We start from the raw sequence: 26,797 nt of genomic DNA, 5'->3' as shown, positions 1-26,797 counted from the left end.
CGCCACGACCACATTATATCCAAATTCATGTTATAACGAAGCGTGCTATAGTGGGGTCACACTGTATTCATTCACTGAAAAATGGCATTAAACCCCAAACAACAAAATACCTCCTGAGCCAGCTGAATGCAACCCACCTACAACTCATCATTTTATTAAGAATCATTTTACCTGTCTCTGGACTCGAGGTGTGGCTGTGTGAAGAAGGCTGAACAAATCTTGAATAAGTCCAAACTGTTGAGCTAGGTGAGCCCGACCAACTCCTGAACCACTCAGTGCCAACATCATGGATAACAGCTCAAAGCAATACACATCAGAATACCTGCAACAAAGAACACTGCATTGTTAGTAAGCATAAGTTCATAAGAAACCCCAAATTTAGTTGGATAAGTTGGTATTTTCAGCCAATGTTGAACTGACCACTGAAAGCAGACCACAGTAAACCAACTTTGCAGCACACATTCATTCCAAAATTGTAGTGACTTAAATCAGTAAGTGATGGGTACATCACAAAGGCCTTACTCACTGCAATTTGCTCCGAAGGGTCTTTAGCTCCTTTAAATGATGACATGGAATGCTGGGAATTTAATTATTCAAGGTTTCATCAATATAAAGGTGCATGATAAATCTGATTGAAATCCTGGTAAAGTCATGCTACAGAAACCCAGGCCAATCTGGTACCATAACACTTCTAAATGATAATGTGGAATGCTGAAAATCAATATAATTTTACACTGCAATCCAAATTGCTCAGAACAATGTCAATTAATCAGTCAAGTTTGTAATTTGACACATTGCTGAACCATGACAGTCACATGATGAGAGATATACATCACATAACAGACATATAATAAATCCATATGCTTGAGTCACATGACCAAAACATAAAAGTATTCTGAATCAAAGTTGCATATGACTGGACGCAAGATATTGATCTGCTGATTTAGCCTAGCAAATCAGAATGCTGATGGGTCGGTCATAGGGTTGTATTATTCCATGTGGATTTCAAAGTTGTCAAATATTGTACTGGATATCAAAATATGCTGTACAGATCACTGAAAAGCTCCTTCTTCAAATAAACATAAGAAAAGAGCCTCAAGATATACTGGTGTCTAAAAATGGCTGCAATGTACACTGATGTGTTGTAGAAAAATCTGTCTGCAATAATTTCATTATTTTATGAATAGTTGGGATCAGACTCCCAACAAACAAACCCATACAAATTTGGAGGCTGATTTGTGTGAGTGTGTGATTTAGATTTTTAATGTAGCTTTAACAATTTTCCAGTCATATTGCTACAATGTCTGCAGTGTGGCAGATTAAAGTGATGTCCAGCACTAGGGCATCATGCTGCAGACATGTGTCATGATGACCCACCCGGTCAAATTATTCTGACACCAGGCATACCAGTCCTAACACTAACCTTTTAATGCTGAGTGCCTAGCAAGGCAGCTGTTACTGTTAGTACCATTTTTAGAAGTCTTTGGTATGACTCGATCAAGGTTCAAACCCTTGACCTCCCACATCCGGGGCAGACGCTCTAACCACTAGGCCACTGGAGCGGTAAGGAGGCTGATTTGTAAGATACAGTTACTAACTGTGATTAGACAAATACACATATACATTGCTGCAACATCGACCCTAGATCAGGCCATACCCATAGTGGCATAGTATAGAAGCAGGGAGATATGCGGTGGTGTGCATGTATAGTTGTATGGTGGGAATCTTAATAGTTTCCAAGATATGGCCCAGTGGCAAGTCACCTTCTCCAGGAGCATGACCAATGGTGTTTGTTGGATACAAATATGAAGTTAACTATTTCTGCCCACTAAATGTATACCTGATTATAGGATAGTGATCTTAAATTTCCAAATTATGACCCTGTGGCACATCTATCAGACCTGACGGTGTAATTGTAAAACTCATTAAATATGTAATATCCTCTACCTTAATGATGATACATGTTGCTCTTTCAGATTACAATATTTAAGAGATTATTTGAGATTTCAATACCATTCCACCCCATGGGGGGGGTCATATAAATAAATTAAAATGATTGTGCACATCTACATACCACTTCCAATCACATCGCAATGTTTCAATTTGTATTGTCAATGGTGAGATAGACTACTAATGTATATATGGACAGACATATAGATGAACAAGGCAACATAGTCCCCAACTTGATTCTTTTTTTCATAAAAAATACAGGGATAATGAGATCTTCTATGTATGACTCCAAAATAGTTTATTACAGTTAGAGATTTCTTCTGATTATCTCTGGTCAGAGGTAACTGACAGCACTATGACTGTACCTTGATTCCTGGGTATCTTGCTTGGTACCCAAACTGTGTTCCCACTCCTCACGCACCCTCTGGGTTTCCTTCCTGATTCCTTGTACAATGTGGTAACATACCTGTCCAATTAGAAGTAACATAACTGTCAAATTAGAAGAATCTATACGATCTCTGCATCTTATAGAACAATTTCAAAAAGCTATTATATGAAATTCTGTTTTCATATTTCTTATGTCTAACAGTGCTCCAAACAAGGGACAAATGTGCATGAGAAGTTTTATTTGGAATGTAGCAAATATGCTTTAAAGAACGGAATTACATCCTGTCATATCTTAATAGCAGTACTCATTTCCACTCCATACATAATGCTCAACCAAGTCCAATTAATAGCAATACTCATTTCCACTCCATACATAATGCTCAACCAAGTCCAATTCATGTTGCTATAGGTATTTCCCTGTTGCTTAAACTGCCATGAGCTAGGAGAATTAATGTCCATTTGTAAAGTTCAAAAAGCCTAGTACAAGCTTCTTTCAAGGCTGTCAATCTTAGAACCATTACCAGTCTCTATAGTGTCAGACCAATTATAGGTACACAATGATTTATTATAATCAATTGAACAAACGAATCAACCCGTATTATTCCCTCTGACGAGTTACAATAGTAACAAAACTGATGGGGTGACTAGGACACCCCAGCAGATGGGAGGGTTTGCCTACACATCCATACAAAAGTGAAGGCGACCCTCTGTGGGAATCCAATTTATACGATCCCAAAACCATTGAGAGACAAATGAATCTATATGAGAGTGCATTAGTACTCTTGTCCAGCTCTTCTACACATACAGTTGTCAGGAGAAATGAGACTTTGAATAAAAAGAGAAAACATGAAGAGCCAATTACAGAATACCCAGAAGCGAAGCATTAGCTACTACTATATCAATTAATTCTGCCTTATAAAGAAGCAGGAAAACGTCTTTCCAAATATGTGAAATTAAAAAGGTGTCTGACTAGCCCCAAAAGTGTGGCCTTAAAAAGAAAATTGCTCAAAGCTTAAAAATTAATCTATGCCCGAGATTCACTAAATTTCTCGATTTTGTCAGTGCTGGGAACATTATCCTCCAAGAAGCCTCAAAACTAAGAGGACATTGTACCAAATGCATGTCATCTATTTACTATCCTGCATGAAATACATGCATGGAAGACTAAAATGGAATTCCAAGAGAGAATAAGAGAGCACTTTTGGGATATCTGTAATCATAAAGATTCAATGGTGTCTAGCATTTTATCTGACTAAAACACAGATTGTGTTAAATATCAGATAATATATATTTAATCTGATCCAGAGCTCTCCAGTAGCACTTTTTTTAGATAGAGAACTTTATTATATATACCAATTATATACTCTACAGATGGTAAGGATTAACATCTTGGTCTAAATGGGAGTTCAGACATTTTTAACAATGATGCATTATAAGTCTGGAAATGAAAAATACAGAGGCAGCAATAATCTACTGGAAGGCCAAGAGATAGAGTGGGTAAACTCTCACTATAGACTGAACATGTGAAAGAAAAAATAATGGTAATAAAAACATGTTACTAACAGAAATTGCAAATATATCTCATCTAACATACATATCCAAGTTGTCTAGTCCATGTATTGCTATCCATTATTACACAATTCCAACAAACTCTAGTAAATCAAGGGGCCCAGAGTGGCCGAGTGGTCTAAAGTGCTTTCCGTTACGAATCACTGCCATCTCACCTCTGTCTGCGTGGGTTCGAGTCTAGGATTCAGCTAATGTGGGTATGTGAGAAAGCTTGCCAGTAGCTTCTCATGGGTCAGTGGTTCTTTCTGGGGTTTTCCCAGGTTCTTCCTCCACCATTAATACTGGCTGCCATGCATAGCCTATTGTTTGCTGAAAAATGGCGTTAAACCCCACAACAACAACAACAACAACAACTAGTCTATCAATGATGCATACTCACTTAAAAGTTGAGTCCAACTGCAAAGAACATAAACCCTGTTATGCATCATATAATAAGCCAGCATATCAGGATGTATGTTGTTTGTTCTACTGATCACTCCTAACAAACTGCACAGACCAAGATCTGTTGATTATTGTTGTTGTTGTAGTAGGGTTTAACGTCATTTTTCAGCACACGATAGGCTATACATGGTGGCCAGTATTAATGGTGGAGGAAGAAGCCAGGAAAGAACCACCAACCCACAAGAAGCTACTGGCAAGCTTTCTCACATACCCAAATTGTCCAAATCCGAGACTCGAACTCATGCAGACAGAGGTGAGATGGCAGTAATCCATAATGGAGAGTGCTTTAGACCACTTGGGCACTAGGGGTTCCCCCAAGATCTGTTGGTTGTAGTTTTCAAAAGTGTGGGTGGTACTCCTGGGGAAAATGTTCTTAGCAGTCTGATCTAAAAATTATCTGAAACACTTGTGTCTGGAGCATCTGTCTTGTTTAACGTGAAGATAATTATTTACTCAAATACTCCAGCTAGAAACTCTGCTCTCCCTAAGTCTATGTGACTTACATTTCTTCCAATGTATAAGTTTGCCACAGCTAAAGAATTACATGGCATTACATTACACTGCAGTGTCTGTCTGTCTTACCTGTTTCTGAAGATGTGTGAGTTTGCTGCGGCTGAACAAGATGCCAACCATGTGCTCTTTCAAGTCATGATCCCCATCTACAGCATCTGTACTGTCAGGCTGAGCCTTCCTCTCTTCGTAGCCTCCATCTGCAATCAGCCGCCCAAACACCTGCAAGAATAAGAAATGTTTTCCAGATTGCTGTGCAAATTTTAAAACTTACCCTCATCAATATGGATTTGTACATGTATCATTTACAGACACATGAAATATTTACTCCATAAATAAATCAAGTATTATTTGCATAACTATAAATCATCCCAGCCAACTGGATATTAACACATGTTTAGAAAGTTATAATTCTTGACATAGATAACAATACAAACAAGATTATTGAACCATAAGTCACTATAATTGAAAAAGCAAATTCTGTCACTTTTTTCCCTCTGATGAGATCATTAAAAGCATGCGATAATGACTTTGTGATACTGTGGTCCCTTTTCTGAAATACCCACTTGACTAGCAGACACCTGCTTTTTTATGACCACAATCCCTTGGCATCAGTGAGTTTGTGTTCAACAACCGACACCCCTCTAATGTGACCAGTGGACAACATATTGCAAATATGTACAATTTTCCTTTCACAAGTGGCCATATTTTATTTTAATACGTGTCCAGATCAACATTTAATTCATATGATAAGTAACCCAATTATCTCTACTGATGTCTGTTTCCTGATGTCAGGTTTTTGATACTTTAAACAGTGATGGTTAAGCTGCATGTACTACTAAGGTTAATATTATATCATTATCTATAAATGCCAACAGGAAATGGGCACAACATGTTGTGATAGATCTTTGTGCCCCACACAGCCGTCAAGTTCTTCCCTTTGATGATTAAGACCAGACGATAATTATTAAGATCAAAGCATGGTTAGAATTGTACACTTAGCTACACAGAAATAAATCATTACAAGGTTTTAACATGTCATTAGTTAAACAGAGACTTATTACCTTAGAAGAAAAGTAAAAGTTATTTGACATGGGGGAGGGGGTTTTGCTGAACAATTTTATGTTTGAAAGACTCGAATCAACAACATTGTAACAGATAAGGAGAATATTCAGCAGCAATGGAAAAATGGAGTAAATGGAAAGAGATTTAGGTATGAACCTAGACAAACTGGATTTTGAATGGTTTTGCAATGTGCATGAAAACAATACCCCACTCATATTTTATGCTTAAGTCATGAATAAGAACAATTACTTGAAATAAGTCTATTCTTAAGACAGAAAGAACCCTTTATTAATGAATGTAACTTTTAAATGAAGATATTAAGTGTTTTGAAGTTTATATGTAGCTTTCTTACTACGTACATTACATATAATCTTCACATTTTTTAGTCCCCCTCTTAAAAAGGCCATCCATCTTATAAAGCTACTTTCCCATATAAGAGAGGGACCACTGTAGAGCTGTTGAATAACTGTAAATATGGAAAGTAACCGGATTGGAGGGAATAAGAGTACAAGAACAGAAACTGCTTAGTGACCTTATCCCTGATAATGATTCCTTGACTTATTTACATGAGATGCCATCAAACTGGATAAACACAGGAGAAATATTGTTAATTCCTATACCTCATGCAGCTTTTCAATTATATAACAGACCCCACCCCCTGAAAAATACTGACCTGTGACCTAATGATATGGCCCTAAATTTGACAATATATAAGTACACCAAGTGCATTCATTTAACTTAGAAAGTTCTTAAGCTATATATAGCATAAGGCAAAATATGATTGGAACAACAATGTTGACATATGATCTTGACCTTGAAAATGGGACCGATAGAGCAGAGTGGGACACACTTTCTAAAGATAATATATACGTATGCAAAATTATATCCATTCATCTCAACTGACTAAAAAGCTAAAGTGTAGAAAAGAGACTAGAACAGAAACTTAAAATTTTGACCTTGACCTTCAAAACTGGACACTTAATGTGGGATGCAACATAGCCACTACCAATGAAGCATAAGTATGCTAAGTTACATACCTTAATTTCAAGTGATGCCATGAGCAAAAAAGAAAATGTGATGAGGAACATAAAACATGACCTTGACTTTATCAAATGGACCAACAATCCATTATGTTGAATGTGACACTTTCATAGACATGATAAATCATTATTCCATGTTTCATTCTAAATATCAAATGTTTCTTAAGTTACTGAGCAGAAATAAAAGTGTAACTTAAAAAATAAAATACTGAGCTGTGACCTTGATACTGATGATATAATCCTAAATATAGCATGGACATGGTTCCCACATTTTTCTAAATATAAATTTTCAGGTCTTTTCCAGGTTTTTTTCCAGGATGAAATCAATTTTTTTAAGGTTAACATATGACCATTACTGAATGGAATTAAACAACATTTGGATTATAAAACATGCCTTTTCCAAATCTGAAGATGTTTCTCTTTCAAGACTCTCCAAAACATGTCGGAAAAGATGATCATGTACAACACCACAAAATGAGTCACACGAAACAAATCTGACTTATTTCTATATACTGGCATTTAAAGCTATTTCAATGTACAGAATACAAATCCTAACTTTACTTTGCTGACATGCAGTATGTTGCTATGTGGAAACAACATAATGAAAATAAATTATTTTGTTTCCTTTCAAACCTTTAATTCTAATGAATTCTAGAGCAATGTATGTTCATGTTATACAAAGTAAACATTTCCCATCACAGTATGAAAAAACCCACAAAAAAGGCAAAGTATTAGAATTTTATCTTGTAACAAAAAAGGTTTAACCCTGAATTTAAGTGTGCCAATAAAATCTCAAACAAGATTTTTCAACCAATATAAACTTGTTAAGACGATATAGTTAAAAAATTCCATCATTTAAAGACATTTACAAAAGGATTGATTTAAATTTTGACAAAACCTTCAAAATTATACATTGTTGTATAAACAAGGACATAATTTTCTGTAAAATCAAACTGTCTTTTTGTAGTTCAAAAAAACAGTTCCAAAACCTGTACTGATACATTGGCTCTTATCGTTTCTTGATATATAAGAAAAGGGATGACAATTACCCATTTCTCCTGCATTCTTTTTAAGATCTGAAACCAATGCTTCAAGCTACATGTCACTGTGTAATAGTTTCACACCAAAGTTCAGCTCAGAGAGTCAAAATTTTCTAATTCGGGGTTTTCTCCAAATATTCCAACCCCATTTTTCTCATTTGGACATTTAGGATGGAGTGTGGGTTCAGAACAATTACATACAAAAAATTCGGAATATGTTGCCGCCGTAAGATTGCTTACCAGCGGATCTAGCAAATTTAAACTATGTTATATCGACTTATAGCTGCATGAAATCGATTGGAAAATTATTTATTTTCTCAAAAATGACAAGTATTATAATCATTATGTCTTTAACCCTTTACCTCAGGCAAGCGTCTTTGGACGCCCCTACTTCATTCGCATGGAAGCGCCTTTTGACGCCTTTATAAGATTCGCATGCAAGCGCCTTTTGACACCTGCTATAAACATCAGCCATTTTGAGCTAGTTTTCATAGCGCCACCTTCAGGGAAAACCCCCCATTAGATACTACATTCATTTCTGCGAATGACAATTACATCAGATCACGTGATCGCTATTCATGCACTGGTCGATATCTGCTATTTAAAGTAACTGAGTCGTTATCTCCACTCTCCAAAATGGCAGCCACGGATTTCATTCAGTACATACAAAGTTTTCACAATTAGAATAACAACCATGAAAGATTCAATAAATTAGGTAAAGTCTCTGATATTGAAGTAGGCAGCAATTAGTTTTTATAAATTATCAAATTCAGATTACTTAGTGATGTAGACGCACACGAAAACCTTGTAAATTTTGAGTATCGGAAATGGCAGCTACGGTTGGTCACACGGCCTCACTGACATGACGGTGAACAAGTTCTCTCTCTATTTTGAAGTACATAAAAAACTCTTCCTTGAAAAATAATTACACAGCTATAACAATCGGACTTTACTCTTAAATTTTTCCACATATAATATATGTGTACACAAAATGTAAAATGGTTAAAATTGCTGTTAAACGTAACATAGACTACATTGCTTAAGAGTTCACAGGAAGGATTTCATTCAGTACTTACGAAGTTTTCACGATTAGAATCACAACCACGAAAGATTCAATAACTTAAGTAAAGGCTCTAATATTTATGTAGGCAGCAATTAGTTTTTATTGATTATCAAACTCAGATGACTTAGTGATGTAGATGCAGACGAAAAAAATAAAAATTTCGAGTATGGGAAATGGCAGCTACGGTTGGTCATGTGGCCTGACTGACATGACGGTGAACGAGTTCTCTCTCGATTTTAAAGCACATAAAATATTCTTCCATGAAAAATAATTACACAGCTATAACAATCGGACTTTACTCTTAAATTTTTCCACATATAATAGATGTGTACCAAAAACGTAAAATGGTTAAAACTGCTGTTAAATGTAACATCACTACATTGCTTAACAATTCACAGGCAGGCCTATGCGTATGCGGTCGGTTAGGTAACAGGTGTTCTATTTATAGCGTACTGCACTTTGTCACTATGCTCTATGAGGTAAAGGGTTAATCTGCTGAGAGACTAGACGAAACTCGGCATAGATGAAACCTGACCCAGTACCTGCCGATTGCGTTTATAGTCACATGGTTCACAACTATCACACAACGACATCAGAAGTCCAATAGTCATGTGATATCAACAACAAACTCCTTTTTAATGTTGTTGTACAAAATTTCAATTATATTAAATGAAAGTCTGGTACCTTTTGTAAAAACTAGGAAGAACATATAGTTCTCAACATATTTATTTCGAGAACAACTACAAGAAACTTGGCCAGTCTGATTCATCAAGCAGAGTAGTCTGGATCCCTGCTTCGTATGCTCTGTGTGTGAGAGAGCACATGTCAACTTGGTAGTCACGTGATACAACAAAACTCATGAAGTTGGTCTTGGAATAACTATAGAGAATTTTGTGCTCTTTCATTTTCGTATTTTTATTACAACCAATATATGACTTTCATTTAATTTTTTCTACAATATTTGAAAATGAAGGTTGTGAGATTCTGTGTGCTCATGCAACTAGCAATCGAAATCGCTAGTACCAGCTTAAATTTTATCAACGCATTAGTTTTATTGTCTTTCAGCAGATTAAAGGCATAATGATTTTAATGCTCACAATTTCAGAGAAAATAAATAATTTTTATATCGATTTTATGCAAGTATAACTCAATTTAACAACGTTTAATTTTGCTAGCCAATCCGCAAAGCAGCTATGATTTAAGGCCACCATGTTTGCCTCTTGTGATTCTAGACTGGTTTTCATACCTTCCATATAAAAAAGATACAGATATTGAACTGTTTGTGAAACAAAAAGTCTACCAGACGAATCTAATCCACTGAGCATTTGGATTGTCTCAACAAATATATTTATGGAAAGCACCCAAACGATCATTACTACAACCTCCTAATATTCTCGTTAAAACTCGATGAATTTAACTCACAATCAGTTCAGTTACGACTCGATTGTGTAATTGTTTGGGATGTTAAGTTGTGGAGGAAAATACCCGTGTTTTTCCTGAGTTTGGTCAATATTTGCAAAATTCAAGGACTTTTCATGGTCGGGAAAAAATTACCATTTCACCCGACTTCCCGGTAGCATGGGAACCCTGTATGCCTTACTTATGATGCACAAGGACACCCTGTTTTATTCTTAATTTCATATGGCTCAAAAGTTATAAAGTGGAAAGGAAAGGGTGACATAAGACTTCAAATAGCGAATTGTGATCATGCCCCTGAATATGGGGCCCCAATGTGTTACATGACACACCTTTTAATCATGTAAATGTTTAGGCACACCAACTTATATCCTTTCACATGAAATGGTTAGAGAGAACACAAAAGTGTGATGGATGATTGGACAGAAATGCAAATGTCCCCTGCCTTTCAATAAAAAACGACAAGGAACAGCTAGAGCTACATCTATGGCGTGGCATGACATCTCCAAGATTTTTATTACATATTCAGACCTACCAACCCAAACCTAACCGCGATCCATGGGTTGTACCCCAAAGTCTGTTATGTATGCATCTCTCTGATAACTTTACTCAAACAGATAAAGTTTTTGGTTTTTTTGTAAATGCTATTTTTGTATATATGACGACTCCTCTCAGGAAACCAAGGAGAGGCCCAAAATCTACATCTCTTTCAAAGATGATTACCACATGATTGGGCAACCTATGTATAAAGTTTACGAAGTGATATGGTTATCAGTGCTAAGAGAGAAAAAGGACAAAACAATAGAGCATTCTTTATTGATAAACCCATGTACAAAAGTAAGCCTGCTCACACTTTGAGAAACCTATAGCAAACAGGTTGGACAGAGGGGACGCAAAATAAGCCCACCCCCCAGGTGTGACCATAAGCGTCTGCATAGATTTATAATCTTCGTAAAAGAGCAAGCATTATTTTCCCCTATCTTTACAGTCCCAGTTGCAAGAAAAGCATCAGTTATTCAATGCATCATTCACAAAATAGTTACATATACTGTTTCTTAAAGTGATCATTGCTCACTGTTAAAATAAGTTACCCCCAAAAATATATTTCATAGCAAAAGATGAATGAAATTATGTATGGTTACCTTAATTTAATGGCACATCTTCACAATCCTGGTTATACAGTGCCGGTGGAAAAGGTATATATTGCAAAGACTTTTAAAGAAGATAAAACTTTGCAAAAAAATGCAATAATAAAGTCCCACAAATTAAAAGATAAAAGGTAAAGTACTGAAGTTCTTTGAAAGATACCAAACAAAGAAAATAAAAGTAAAAAAACAAATATAAATCCTTAAGGTCAAAATTTAGTATGCAAACTGCTTTTTTTATAAGTGAAAGATCTTCACAAGTGGTGTATCATTAAAAAGCTTCTTAACTGACCTCAAAAATCACAAATTGCTGGGTGGAAATCAATATACTCAACAATATTGTTACCACATTCCGTGGATTTTGAAGGTTTTGCATGGCTTTTAGTATGGTCAAAGAATCTAAAAAGATTACTGGATTTCATTCTTGAAAGGCTTCAATGTTGTTCAAATCTGACATGCCAGAACTTTTTTTCTGGTACAGAATTTTCAGAAAATGTTTCAGAAATTTCTGCTTGTGTAACAAACTTATCAGATTTCTTTTAGTGTTCAAAACAACTGTTTTTATTTTGCCAATGATTTTCTGTACCATATTCAATATCGATCTTATAAAGGAGTGACTTTATCCCACATACACAGGATCTCCATGTTTTCTACTTGTTCTCTCTCTCTATTGGCATATTGCACTTTAGCCAGGTATGCACTGTATTTATAAAAATTTTGAGTTCTTGGATTGGTCATAAAATCATGACAGACCTTCTTTCATTCATTATGACATCATTACAAACATCATAAAACTATGATTCTTGACAAACTTATGAAATGCAAAAGATGTTGGTTTTGTATCCCCATAGTATTTGGTAATGCATCCCTGTATTATTTGGTATTGTATCCTGTAGTATTTGGTATTTTATTCCTATAGTATTTGGTATTGTATCCCTATAGTATTTGGTATTGTATCCTCATAGTATTTGGTATTGTATCCCCATAGTATTTGCTATTGTATCCCCATAGTGTTTGGTATCGTATCCCCATAGTATTTGCTATTGTATCCCTGTAGTATTTGGTATTGTATCCCCATATTATTTGGTATGTTATTCCTGTAGTTTCTGGCATTAAATATGGTATTGTATCCCCATAGTATCTGGTATTGTATCTCTATAGCATTTTAATTTTATCTGTATAGTATTTAGTATTGTATCCCATAGTATCTGGTACTGTATCCTTGTAGTATTTGGTACTGTACCTCCGTAGTATTTGGTATTGTATCCCCATATTATTTGGTACTGTATCCATGTAGTATTTGGTATTGTATAACCATAGTATTTGTATCCTTGAGTATGTTACAAAAAAGACCATTGGATCTAATACATTTTTAAACAATCAGCTCTCAAACTTTAATATTTCCCAGATCTGTGACTACTATGAGGGCCACTACAGATTTTCGTACAAACCACAATGGAGGATCATACACTACTTTCCTGACCATGACTTTGGAACTTGCTGGGATATTTCTTTTAAAAAAAACAATGATATGCTTCCTTAATGATTTTATAATAAAGACATTTTACCTAAAAGATAAATAATGTGGTTTAAATGAATGGCCCTTACTTTTCAGCCATTGTGAAGTTACGACACCGTGTATTATGTAGTGCCACAAAAATAAAAGAATTTTGAAGTGTTCTAAAATACCTTAGAATGGGATCCAATATCTTGTATTTTAAAAAAATCATTATCAAAATGGTGGTTTTACTGCTGCAGATATCTGTTTTGTCACTGCAGCTTATGTACTGCACTTAAATCTCTTTTTGTAGTAGTAAAAGTACCATAAACATCCACAAATTCTCAAACAAAAGATTGTTAACTTCAATGTAGTCTGATTAGATTAATTCGCACTAGCCTTAATCTTACCTGTGAGGTGAGTGCAACCTAGTCTAATGATAGATTAATTCACATAAGCCTTATCTGTGAGCATAATCTAGACCGATGAGCAAATAATTATACTAGCCTTACCTGTGAGTATAATCTAGTCTGATGACAGAGTAATTAACTAATCTTACCCATGAGGTGAGTACAGTCTAGTCTGATAATAGATTAATTCACACTAGCCTTACCTGTGAGGTGAGTATCCTAAAGACCTTGAGTGTTTCTGCCTCACAGTTGTCCTGCTGGATCTGCTGTGTATTTTTTGACATACTAAGGTAGATGTTCTCACCCTCCATTTCACCAAGCACTTTGACCTGTCGTACACGAAGACTGTGGTCTGGTCCTTTAAGGATGATTTGAACTAGACGATGACTCTCGTCATCAATTGTGCAGCTCAACCAGCCAATGTGCCGATTGTCAACATCCACCTGTAAGGAAGGTAAACGTTACAGTTAAGGAACTGTCAACAGATTACCACATTTTCCTATGTTAAAGGCACAATTAGATTTGATGTGATGTGATGTGATGTGATTTTGATTTTTAACGTAGCTTTAACAATTTTTCAGTCATATCGCTACGATGTCTGCAATGTGGCAGTTTATAGTGATGTCTAGCACTGGGGCATCATGCCGCAGACATGTAGCATGATGTCCCACCCAGTCACATTATCCTGACACCAGGCCGACCAGTCCTAACACTAACCTCTTAATGCTGAACGCCAAGCGAGGCAGCTGTTAGTACCATTTTTTAAGTCTCTGGTATGACTCAGCCGGGGATCGAACCCACGACCTCCCACATCCGAGGCGGACGCTCTAACCACTAGGCCACCGGAGCGGTCAATTAGATTTGAACAAAAGATTTGGACCTGTAACTGGATAATACACAAAGCATATTTGGAATAAACAGCACAGACCATGATGTATTCATGTATTACAATATATATTCACTTTTAAGTTGAATCAAGCTGCGAACTGCACAAACTTAGATCTGTTGTTGCATAATGTGCTGGCATGTTTGGGTTTCTGCAGCTTGCTAGAAGTAATCATTATAACAAACAACACTGACCCTGATCTATCAGAATACTATGTGACCGCAGATTATGGTCTATGTTCATTTCCATTTGATTTGACTTGTTCAGGAGTATATATAGCACATGACATAATATTGGAATGAAATTACTGAATCATTTGAGCACAAAGCTCAAACTCAAAACACTCGGATAGATACGATGCCTTTAGCACACCATTTTGTGAAATTTAGTAGTCAAGGAAAAGGATCAAATCAAAATGATAACTGGAGTACCCATATTGACACAATTTTATACACATGCACTATAATGTGTAATTAATGCTTGATTGTCCTTGCAAATTCACATCGTATTGATCAATACATTTGCTGTATCTATAAAATTGTGTCAATATGGGTACATACAATCATATGCCATATCTGAAAGAATGTATTTTTTGTGTGAAAGTGATACTGAAATGGAATACCATTTTGTTTCTGAATTTATGATAACAATGTTGTTAGGGTCTACCTAGGATGGATGATTAGAAATGCACAAAACTGTACATCATATTTTGAAACCCATACTTATATATATTCATTAAAGAGCTTCTAAATTCAGAAAACTCCCTCTTTCTTCAAATATTGGGGTTGGGTGATCTCTCTACAAAATTTTGAGTTCTGGAACAGACCTGGTTTTACTGCAATTTGATTCTGACAAGTGCAAAGTCTTACCTGGCTAACTTTCTTAAGCTCCTCACTGCTGGGTCCAGAGTTGAAAACAACATTTGTCACTTTGCTCTGAAACAATAAATTTATAAACTTTGCTAAAATGGACAGATATCTTGCCAAGCTTCAAATAACAACCTGAACATACTGAATACAAAAATACCCCCACACTTTGAATGCATCATTTTAAAATATGTCACTCTAAATTTGATTTCTTGCATTCCATATCAAAGAATATTTTAGCAGTGAATTTTTTGTGATTCAAGATTTCAGTCAGAGTGCAAGAATAAATCCCATCAAAATTTATTGACTTAAATATTACATGTCAAGATCAAATACTTGTAAAATATAAGTAGCTAAAATTATAACAGCTGAGTGTATATTTTTAAACAAAGTGTATAAGATAAAACAAACCTATTATATTCATATGTCTGACTCAATCATCATCTGTACAAATTAATATTTTTACAAACATTTACAAAATTAAAATTACATCTATATTTGCAGTGTTGGATAATTTAGATCTCTTCATTCCATGATCAAACCTGACCTAAAGACTGAAATATAAAACAATACACAATGTTCAGTTAAAATAAGGAGACATACCCCAAGGTCCCGTGTATTGTCAATGTGAACATAGACTATTTTAGGTATGGCCTTGGCCTGACATGTGATGGTGATGGATTTCAGTTTGTTTCTATCCTCATCCCCACTTTCCCAGAATGTCTCCGTTGAGTTATCTGCAAGAGTAGGTCAATCAGGGTTTCTCTTGTCAATCTTTCTCTTCATCAGTCATGCCAATCAGTGTCTCTCATGCACACACATACCACAGTTATATGCATAAAGATACGCAAATGCAAACATATATAAACACAAATACATTAATACAATTTTGATGTCCAAAAATGACAAATTCTATTAGTATGGAAGGTGACTGGGTTGCAGCATAGCTAGGCCTAGAATCCAGAAGTGTGAATAGACAAAATTTAAGTCTGACTTAGTCATATAACCCAAGCAGAATTTCTGATTTCAAGCTATGTTGTCAAAATATTACAAGATAAACTGCCCAAAATTATGAAATAGCAGCAATTTTACTTGAAAAGACAGATTACTGTTGCAGTGCAAAGGATGAATACTGTGAAACTGAAATTCAACTTAGGATTTTAGCATTATATCAATCTTTTGTGAATACCTTGAATTAAAACCATTTGGTGAAATCTATGTTCAGTTGGGATACTGTACACAATCACACAATTTCTCTGTACAGAGCTACATTCTCCATTTAGTTGTTTACTAATGATGTTATGCATGTATCTATTATAACATGAATAGATACAAAATATATGTTACCTGAAAGACTAGCGATCATGGCTTGTCGACTTGAGGCTTGAATTTCAGTGCAAGACGTCAAATCCTTCAAGGACCATATTTTATAGGTCACCTAAAATTACAGTAGAAACATAATGTCCCAGTTCCAATTATCTCATTTACTTGTTTTCTCAACATAAAAGTACGTTTCCATCCGACAGTCATCATCTTCTGAATCCCACATTCAGCCATCTGAACTTCCAATTACCAAACTATCTGACAATCCCCAATCAGGTTGGAGCATCCAATGTATTTTAAGTTTTGTTTCTTGGTTTTTTTTTTTAAAAATATATTTTTTGAAGATGATAAACAAACCAGCTGTCTCATTCTTAACTCATTGAGGCCCATAAGACTTTTTAGATCAGTATAAAAACAAGGACTATGTCTTTACAAGAGGCTAAATTACTGGAGCTCAGTATCACTAAATATATGCTATATTAACCCTAAGAACTGGTAAATGATGAAGGAAAGTTCAATCACATCATCTAAAGCAAGATGACTTAAAACTGCCATTGCCCCTATAATACTGAACCAAGTAGACAATGGGTGAGCGAGTGATATTGATTTTTAATGTAGCTTTAACAATTTTTCAGTCATATTGCTACAATGTCTGCAGTGTGGCAGTTTATAGTGATGTCTAGCACTGGGGCATCATGCTGCAGACATATAGCATGATGTCCCACCCAGTCACATTATACTGACACCAGGCCGACCAGTCCTAACACTAAACTCTTAATGCTGAATGCCAAGCGAGGCAGCTGTTAGTATCATTTTTATAAGTCTTTGGTATGACTCGGCTGGGGATTGAACCCACAACCTCCTGCATTCAAGGTGAACACTCTAACCACAATGCCACTGGAGCGGTTAACTAGACAATGGAACAAGCAAACACTGCAAATTAAACACGAGAAATACACAGTGAAAAAAGCAGTACATCCAAAGGCTACTGTAGTGGAATGTTTTCATAGTCGATATCATGAGAACTCTTGAATGAAAATACTACTACTACAATTAATGTCTTTTCTTAAAGAGCGTAACTCAGTTAAGTTGAATACAACTAATTTCCATTGATGCTCTCCTATATAAAAATTTACAAACAATTCTCAATTGCACAAAGACTATGTATCTTCATGCATGATCTGGATCTCTCTTGTAAAAAAAGGATTTACAAATTATATATAAACAGTACTAAAATTATATATAATAAAAGGAGGAGGATTTAGCTTAAATAAATTATTGTTTCATTGGTTTAATGACTGTGTTTTGAAATGACTCTTGATTCAAAATCTTCAAGTGCATAAATCAGTTTATGATCAATCCTGCTTAATATTATGGCTATTTTATAAAAATGTGGCCTGTACTCAAGTTTATATATGTTATCATCTTTCATAAAATATTAAAATACAATGCATGGAATGTCAATCACAAAGGTTCACTAACTAATACATACTTAAAAAAATGTGTTAAACTGTTTGTCACAAAACAAGCAAATAATATATTCTTTACTGTAGTATAACAAAAAAATGAAAGAAATAGATCTATAATTTGTTTTAAAAATTGTCATTTAGCTACTGGTATTCTTTATTTCTGATTTCCCTGCACCTCCATGGTGACAAAATGTATGAGAGTTTGATAAACTCTGTGGCCAGGGTTACAGTATTGTGCAGACCACGTCACTCCCAATAACACTTATATTCATTTTTAGATTCTATTTGAATAATAAACATGACATAGCTAAACCAAACAGGGTAAACATTTTATTCAAAAATAAATAATTGCAGAAGCTTTATTTAGTATAACTACACAGAATTTCAATATTCTACTAGTCTACAATGTTTTACAATGAAAATTCCACCATTTTACTTTGTCATTCTCAAATAGTATGGCTCCATAACTACTATTTAAGGGGAATTTAGTTTGGATTTTCATTTACGAAATCAACTTAGTAGTAAATAATCTGTCCCTGGAGGATGACACAGCAAAATAAATGGCAGATTGCCATAAAGATATGTCTTGTTTAGTACTCCTCTATTCTGCCCTGCCCATCAAGGCCTTTCACATCCAAGAACCTGACATTGTGATACACTGTGTTTTAAGTGAACAGTCTAATAAACTGACATGTTAACAAGGCTATATACATCAGACCTGGAAACATTTCATGTATGACAACTCAGAATGAATAAAATTTTTGCTGGTTTAAAATAATTTTGTTTAACATGGAACAATTTTATTTTGGTAGACTTTGCAAATAATCCATATGTTGTGCCCTTTCAATAAGCCTCTCCATTCCTGGCTGGGATTTTCCCAGCCTGTGTATTTTAGTGATGTGACAAATTTGCTAAATCTGACCTGATGGCTGTGCTCCTTGTTGCTTTCCTCTTTCATCTCATCTGACTTGCTGAGGATCTGACTGATGTTGCTGAACACATGGCACTCATGAAGGAAAAGATGATCCGACTGGTGGAACTTCAAGCACCAACACCGCACAGCCATTTGCTAAGTGATGAAAGTATAAATCTGTATTATATATGTCATATGATATACAATAAAACTCATAACTTTACATCAAAGAATGAATTGTCAACTTTTTACTTAAAGCCTGTGATCTCAAAATCTCCAAACAATATATAACCCAAAATTTGAACCCCATAACTTGTAGTTTTTACAGTTCTATTATATAAGGTAGCAAACGTGTGCCTCAATGTCTGCAGTTTGACAATGACAACAACAGCTTTAAAAAGATCCTTTTAAAAGGGCTTAATCATGTCCATTAAAGACCAGAGAAAACAATCTGATCTTCTAGTGATTGAAGCAAGGAATGATCAAGTTCACGAAGAAGCTGAGTTTACTTTAATTTATTGGTTGTTGCTTTGCTTATACCGAAAAGAAAAACATAAAAAACTTTATGCCATCTGCCAACAAATAGTTTATCAATCATTGTGTATGTCAAGTTTAAAGTGATTGCCAACCAATTAATCTCATCCCTTGCTAAGTGCAAATCATTATATAATTACAACAGAGGTAACAAGTCCATCCAACCAAAACTGAAGCCTTCAGCCCACATGGGTAAGAAAATGTTTAATCCAATGTTTCCTAATATTTTCAATATAAACCAAATTTACTGTTTATGCAGTTGTATTTTCAAAACAAACAGTTTAAGAATACTGAATGAGCTAAGCTAAATATGTTGGAATTGTATTTATTTATTTTCTACGCAGAAGAAGCAAATCAGGTATTAAACCCCCCAAAAAAGTTGCAAATATGAAATCTCAAAAGAACTGATTTAATTATCCTAATTTTGTATTTCGTGAAAAATATTACAATGTTACCTGCAGTGCTGATCCAACAGGGAGTTGCATCATGACATCTGCTATTGTCTGCAGGAGACAGTGGAAGGTATGGGGAAGTGGATCTACTGCTTTACCAGCAATTGTGATGTCAGATAGTGGGTGATCACACAGTGGTATGTCCTGAAACCGTAAACATACTTTCTCTTTCTCATTCAGGTAACTTCAAGATATATACAGTACATACTTACATATAATTAAGTCAAGTCAAACTGCAAACAACAAAATCCTGATCTGCCATGGCATGATGCACATGAAGACCTGGGTCTATGTTGTTTGCTCTACTGATTACTCCTAACAAATTGCACAGACCAATAATGTGCCTGCAGATCTGGATCTGTGCAGTTTGCAGTTGGACTTATAAGCTAATATATATGGTACTAGACATCCCGAGGAAAGTTCATAGTATTCTGTAGTTAAATATTTCCAGAATAAATACCCTGTAGTAATCTTGATGCTAATCATATTGCCACCCTTTCTGCTGTCATAAGAATGACCTGATGTTGTTGTTGTAGGGTTTAACGCCATTTTTCAGCACAAGATAGGCTATACATGACGGCCAGTGTTAATGGTGGAGGAAGAACCTGGGAAAACCCCGGAAAGAACCACCGACCCACGAGAAGCTACCGGCAAGCTTTCTCACATATCCACATTGGCCGAGCCTGAGACTCGAACCCACGCAGACAGAGGTGAGATGGCAGTGATCCGTGATGGAGAGCACTTTAGACCACTCTGCCACTTGGAGCCCCTAAGAATGACCTGAAGAGGAACTTTTAAAAAGTTGGACTTCAGTTAATATGATGGAAACCTAATCCATACCACAAAAGTTTTCTTTATGATGAAGAAGAAATGCATCATTACTAGGGATACAATTCATAATAAACCAATATTTATTTTGAGTATAGTTAAGACCTACCTCTGTTGCTTCCTTTTTCTTGTCCTTTTCCTTTTTGTCCACTTTAGGGAGCCCCCCCTCCTTCTGGTCTTTGGCATCTTTAGACTCCTCTTCTTCTTCATCCTCGTCTTCCTCTGGACTTGGGGTCAAAGAGTACACAAAGAACCACATCAGGTCATGTAGACAGACTGGATCCACTACACTTCTTATCAGCCAGTTCAAAGCCTGTGATTCAAAACATTACAATAGAGAACATGTTTGATATCAGACTGGGTCCACTACTTATTAGGCAGTGTAGAGCCTATATATCAACACATACCAAACAGATTGAATCTACCCAAAATTTCATTAATAAACTAAATGAATTTTAAAAAAAGCATGGTCTTAAAAATCCATTAGAGCACTAGTAATTAGAATAGGCAAGTTTTGAAAGGATAGCTGGATATTACTTTAGCAGCAATAAATAACATTGACATCACAGTGTAATGTTCTATTTTGAAAATTTTTCATTAAAGTGGATCTAACTACATTATGACATAATCAAACTGCCACAAAACAACCAAACACAGACAAGGATTCCATTGCTGAGGCATATTCAAAGTACTTGACAAAGTCACTAAGCAAGATAAGTCACTGTAAACACCTCTTGCTTGTGATGAGCAACATCCACCTTGATGAATACACCCATCAAAGCAAGTTTCATGACTATACATGCAACATAATAAGAGAAAATAAGCTATAAAAAAACACTTGCATATTCACATCAATCCAAAAAATAATGTTGATGTATATGCCAACAACAACAATAATGCTGTCAGAAAAGTGATACCTATCTCTTGTCTATGCTTTACAGGTAAGACAAAAGAAAGGGCTGACAAGTCTGCAAGACTGTGTCACAGGAGTGAAAAACCTGACAACAGTACACAATATCCAGTACATACCTGCATGGCAAACACACGACAAGTGGCTTTCCTAAGAGCCTGTCTCATGGCCAGCTGTAAGCCCTCAAGATCATGCCGCTGGATGATAAATGCCATTACAGGGCGTTGCAGAGTTTTGTCTGTGTCAGGGCCTGGCCCCTCAGACTTATCCACAGAGTTGATTAGCTTTGTCATTGCTGCTGAAGGGTGTTTCAACAACGTCCCTCCATCTAAATGAGTAAAATAGAAAGAGTAGAAATCTCTTTCTTAATGATTTCAAGATACATTTTAAATTTTGCCGAGCTTTCATGATACATTTTTTGTCAGATCTATACTTATTGTACAGCTTAAAATGACTTGAATTGTTACATTATGAAGTCATCAAAATGACTCAACATTACATTATAAGGTCACTGTAATGACTGAATATTACATTAAGATGTCATCAATATGACATTACTTGTTACCTAAGTGCACTGTAGCACCATTAACTCTGAGAAGACTGCACATGCAATAATGGGGCTGCAACTTCCAACCTTTATTAAACAATTAAAAAAATCCAAAATAACAATTTTAATACCGGTAATTGCAATCCTGTGAATGAAAACTGAAGTCTACAGAAAAATAAACAAGACTCTAGAAAGTCTTAGGCAATTTACAGCCTGCCACATATCAGCTATGCAGGTTAGTCATTGTGGAAGACTGATGTGATCTCAGTGACTGCAAATTGAAAATATTCAGACACCAATATATCCTTTCTTTTTGAATTTCAAAACAGGAATCTACATATATAGACATATTTTTGCATTTCTTAAGAACAGTCTATAGTTATTTGATAACTTTTCAAATAATCTTTCAGCTATTATTTAATGGAAAATTGGTGTCGACATACATTTTCCCAAACTATGTCATGACCATTATTTGGGGATATATACAAAAGCTTAATTAATCTGGACACCTTCATTCCCAGTGAAAATGTACAGATTAATGAGTTTTCCAGATAAATGAATCAAGCATATTTTTATTTTACAATGTCAAGATTTCATATATTTGTGCATGTATTTGCTAGCTGTAAATGTGTATTCAATAATGGCTGAAATAAATTGATGAATACATCTACTGACTTTAGTTTATTTCAATCATAACATAAATACAGATTTAAACAGTTACTGACTTTGTACATAAAAACAAGTTTAAATAATTACTGGCAAATCTTTTTTATGCTGGCCAGTATCTCTTCTCATCTATGCTTGCTTGACGGTGTAGGCATAATACATGTAATGCAAAAAGTACAGCGAATACAAACTGATATCTTGCAGTTACATGCATTATGGTAAGCTAATAAATTGCTGTCGTTTTTATAAGTCATATTTTACAAATGTTATGAAGCCCTATAAAATCCAAAGCTTAAGTCAATAAACTTTATTTGTACAGCCATCAACAAACTATGATTGTTACACACAATAGGTAAACAACAAAGAGACTGAATGACTCATAATTTATTAACCATAATTTAAGTCTAAAGTGTGGCTGATTTGATCCCAGTGTGTTGATTTAATTATTAACACCCTCATCATCAATCAGCAAATACAATGTTTATACAATTGCTGGTTACAATGTGATCAAGCTACTTTAAGTTTCTTCACACACAAGATAAAATGATCAATTATAACTTTAGTGTACCTCTAAAAAATTTGACCAATTAGAGAATGATAAATTGATAAATCTCCAAATTTGCAAAGGACAATATGTGTTATTCGACTGATTGTATTTTCATATATGAATCAAATTTGTAAATTTTTTGGATAGGTTTTGCTGTATTACTGAGGCAAATTTTATAGTAATTTTACACTTTTGTCACTGATTTTGATTTCCATATCTGGAATGCAGATTTCTGGATTTACAGAGCAAATTAACATTTAGGAATTTCATTCCTGCTGAAATATTTACAGATAGAGATGTTTCCAGATAAATGGAGTCTGGATTACTAAAGCTCCACTGTATATTCAACTATACCAGTCTATGCATTTTTAAGTAATGTAAGATTTTCTAGATAATTGGATATATAAGAATTGGGAAAATATATATTTATTTTAAAACGTTAAATGCTCCAACATTTCACAAGGGATAGTCCTTAAGCTGGACAGAACTTGTGACATTGTCAAAGAAGTAATGGTTTCTCAAATGATATTTATTCTTACAGCAATGAGGAAGCATAATTAGCCCTTACTACACAACATTTGACTGATCTGTTGCTAGGGGTTTTTAATACTAAAAACTCACTATAAGTGGTGAAGTACAGACATCAAAATGTAGACTATAGCACAAAGCACATGTTATTTGTATCCAAAACAACAAAAATATTACATTAAAATTGTCCATCTGCAACAAATCTAACTTCACAATGGTGTCTAATCCACAAATCTTCTCAAAAGCAAATTGTTCAATGGTAAATTGCAACATTTCACTTGAGAATACTTGAGAAAATGACAGTGGGTCATATAGTAACTTTTGCTTCAATCAGGATAATTTGGAGCACTTAAAATCCCAAATTCTAAAACTCCATCCTATGCATACATTTTTTTCACAAACTCCCGAGAAAAGTACCAAATTAATGTATAAATAAATTCTATATAAATGTCTGTAATGAAAGACTCAAATTAGTAAAGAAATGTAAATATAGAATGTATTATTGTCTTTATGTATCTCTTAAAGGTTAATGTAGTACATTGAAAACCACTGGAAAAGTTTGACAAATTTTACATCATGAATATGGTTCTGCATTAAGTCAAATTCAAATTCAAATTTTCTTCTGAACCAACCTCCTACTCCTCCACTATTGTTCCTCCTTCTGGAAGGCAGCAAACGACCAAGGTTGTGAGGATCTGTACTATCGTCATCTGAGACAATTTCAGAAATGCTGCGTTGGAAGGTAGACTTCTTTCCTGCCTCGAGTTCCGAGTCTGGACTGGCACCTGCACTCTTTGGCATGGGTTTATTATCTGGTGGTTGGCTACTGGAATCCTAAGGTAGTTATAACAATCTTTATATAAATAAATGAATTGTAATATGCATTCAATTTAAGAAATGATGTTTAATTGCTTTACACTTGAAACTGATTATGAATAAGAGTAGTCTATATAAATCTTGGGGCTTTTGTTTCCAATATTCCGTGAAGAACTGAACACATTGACAGAAAACAAATGAACCATTAGAATACAGCAATGTTTGCTGGCACATATATCGACTTGAAGAAAAAAGGTGTGCATTTCCTAAAGATAATGTCAATGCCATCACAGATAACTAGGATACCTGATGTACCAGGTTACAGCGTAAACACTTCTACACTAAAAAATGTTAACATGTCTTCCTTGCTTAATAAATAGTCTTCAACCTGTTCCAATAGAAAATATTTTCTTGTAATGCCAAACCTTTATTATTGATTCAGAAAAAAAACCCAGCTGTTACAAAGTAGTATTCAGCTGTACTAAAATAATACAGTTGAACCTTGGGTCTAAAATTTGTGAAGTTTTTGATACATGAAGTTTGTAGGCAAGAGTTGGTAAGCTATTTGTGATGCTGAATAATCAAGTACTTGATGTTCGAGTCTTAAGGTTTTATTGTACATTTCTCATGTATTGCTTTCCTTTTGTTTAGGACAACATTAAAAGAAAAAGCTTTATAACTGTCATAATCTATCAAAGGTAACATCTTCTGATTTTCTAGATTCTTCTTCACAACAGGACAAAAAAAATCAAAGACATAAACCAAGAAAATGCATTTTAACTGTCATTTTGTCACTTTATTCTCTAATATATACGAAAAATCTGTACAACAGATTTATATTAATGTGATGCCAAATTTTATAAAAATGTATAGTTATATACCCCTCCACCCCATGACTAATAAAGAAAACAACTTAGGCACTGAGTTCTCTCTAATGGAATTATGCTTTATTAGTGAAGAAAAATTCAAATTCCAGGAGAAGTGTGTTTCATCCTTCCTTTTCTAATTTTTCTTTTTTGACTTTAATGTATTAAATGATCTGAGATACCTTGAGAAACCTTAAAATACAAAGTCTGGTTCAAACCCATTCTTATATGCTTGGTTAAACTTATTCAAATGTTGGATGTAGTAAAATGAAGTTATAACCTATGATTCTAAACCGATGGCCATGGATGAAAGTGAATTAAATTTGCCTCTGATTCTCTAAGGATGTACTGACATGCCAAAGTTGGTTATTGTCCATTAATGTAATTTATTTGAATTATTGTATTCACAATTCATTATACTTCACACTAATCATTCAGTCCAAAACCTTGAGTTGTGACCTTTGACTTTAAAAACTAATATAGCACAGAACAGACTCATGAACCTGTCTCATGTCTTGTTGAAATGCAACTAGATACAAAGACTGGCCAGGATCTATTTTTATTTTCGGTAAGTAACTGTATTCAACAGCTCATCCAAGTACAAGACATCTGACCTTGACCCCAAGGTCATGGATTGCTGGTCATTGAATCTGTGTATGACTTTGCTCAGTTATAAAAAGATACTAAGTTTTATTCAAAAATCCTTTTCTATTTGTTCAAGTATTGGTTTTCACAAACCATTACAAATAAAAACACATAAGCCATCATCAGTGACTTTGATCCAGTCATATATATTGAGTACTTAACTCAAAGATATAAAAGACATGTACTATACCTAGATAAATAGTTTGTTCAAACTCATTATTTGTTCAAGTTACTGTGTTCAAAAGCCATCTGAAGTGACAAAATCTAAATTCTGCTGTCAATCTTGAACTGGAGTTAGTTGAGGTGCTACTTATCAAATTTATCACAGAAATTTCTGACATGTACCCAGATATCACATCTGATAAAAATCTGTTAATATCTGTCAGAGTTCACAAACACATGTCAATGAATGGACAATAGAAAGATAGATTCAGGACAACATATAACTATCCATAAAATAAGCTAGA

At 34.8% G+C, this 26,797-nt stretch overlaps 1 protein-coding gene across 3 annotated transcripts in view; it reads right to left on the bottom strand.

Annotated features, from left to right (window-relative positions):
- LOC149797036 (E3 ubiquitin-protein ligase MYCBP2-like) overlaps positions 1-26,797 on the bottom strand; it is a 340,499-nt gene that overhangs the window by 55,578 nt on the left and 258,124 nt on the right. For all 3 annotated transcript variants that reach the window (XM_089961694.1, XM_089961696.1, XM_089961697.1), the window contains 12 exons: positions 24,636-24,837; positions 21,835-22,043; positions 20,915-21,118; positions 19,981-20,121; positions 19,001-19,147; positions 16,634-16,724; positions 15,890-16,023; positions 15,290-15,355; positions 13,738-13,977; positions 4,930-5,079; positions 2,316-2,416; positions 172-322 (listed from right to left, as the gene is read on the bottom strand). In XM_089961694.1, coding sequence (XP_089817820.1) covers positions 172-322; positions 2,316-2,416; positions 4,930-5,079; positions 13,738-13,977; positions 15,290-15,355; positions 15,890-16,023; positions 16,634-16,724; positions 19,001-19,147; positions 19,981-20,121; positions 20,915-21,118; positions 21,835-22,043; positions 24,636-24,837 — 1,836 coding nt within the window. The remainder of the gene's footprint in view (positions 1-171; positions 323-2,315; positions 2,417-4,929; positions 5,080-13,737; positions 13,978-15,289; positions 15,356-15,889; positions 16,024-16,633; positions 16,725-19,000; positions 19,148-19,980; positions 20,122-20,914; positions 21,119-21,834; positions 22,044-24,635; positions 24,838-26,797) is intronic.

This window comes from Sinohyriopsis cumingii, chromosome 6 (assembly GCF_028554795.1).
Source record: "Sinohyriopsis cumingii isolate HCF-2022 chromosome 6, ASM2855479v2, whole genome shotgun sequence".
Classification (NCBI taxonomy): domain Eukaryota; kingdom Metazoa; phylum Mollusca; class Bivalvia; order Unionida; family Unionidae; genus Sinohyriopsis; species Sinohyriopsis cumingii.
The sequence above is the reverse complement of the archived record's forward strand: the minus strand, read 5'-3'. Positions and strand labels throughout refer to the sequence as shown.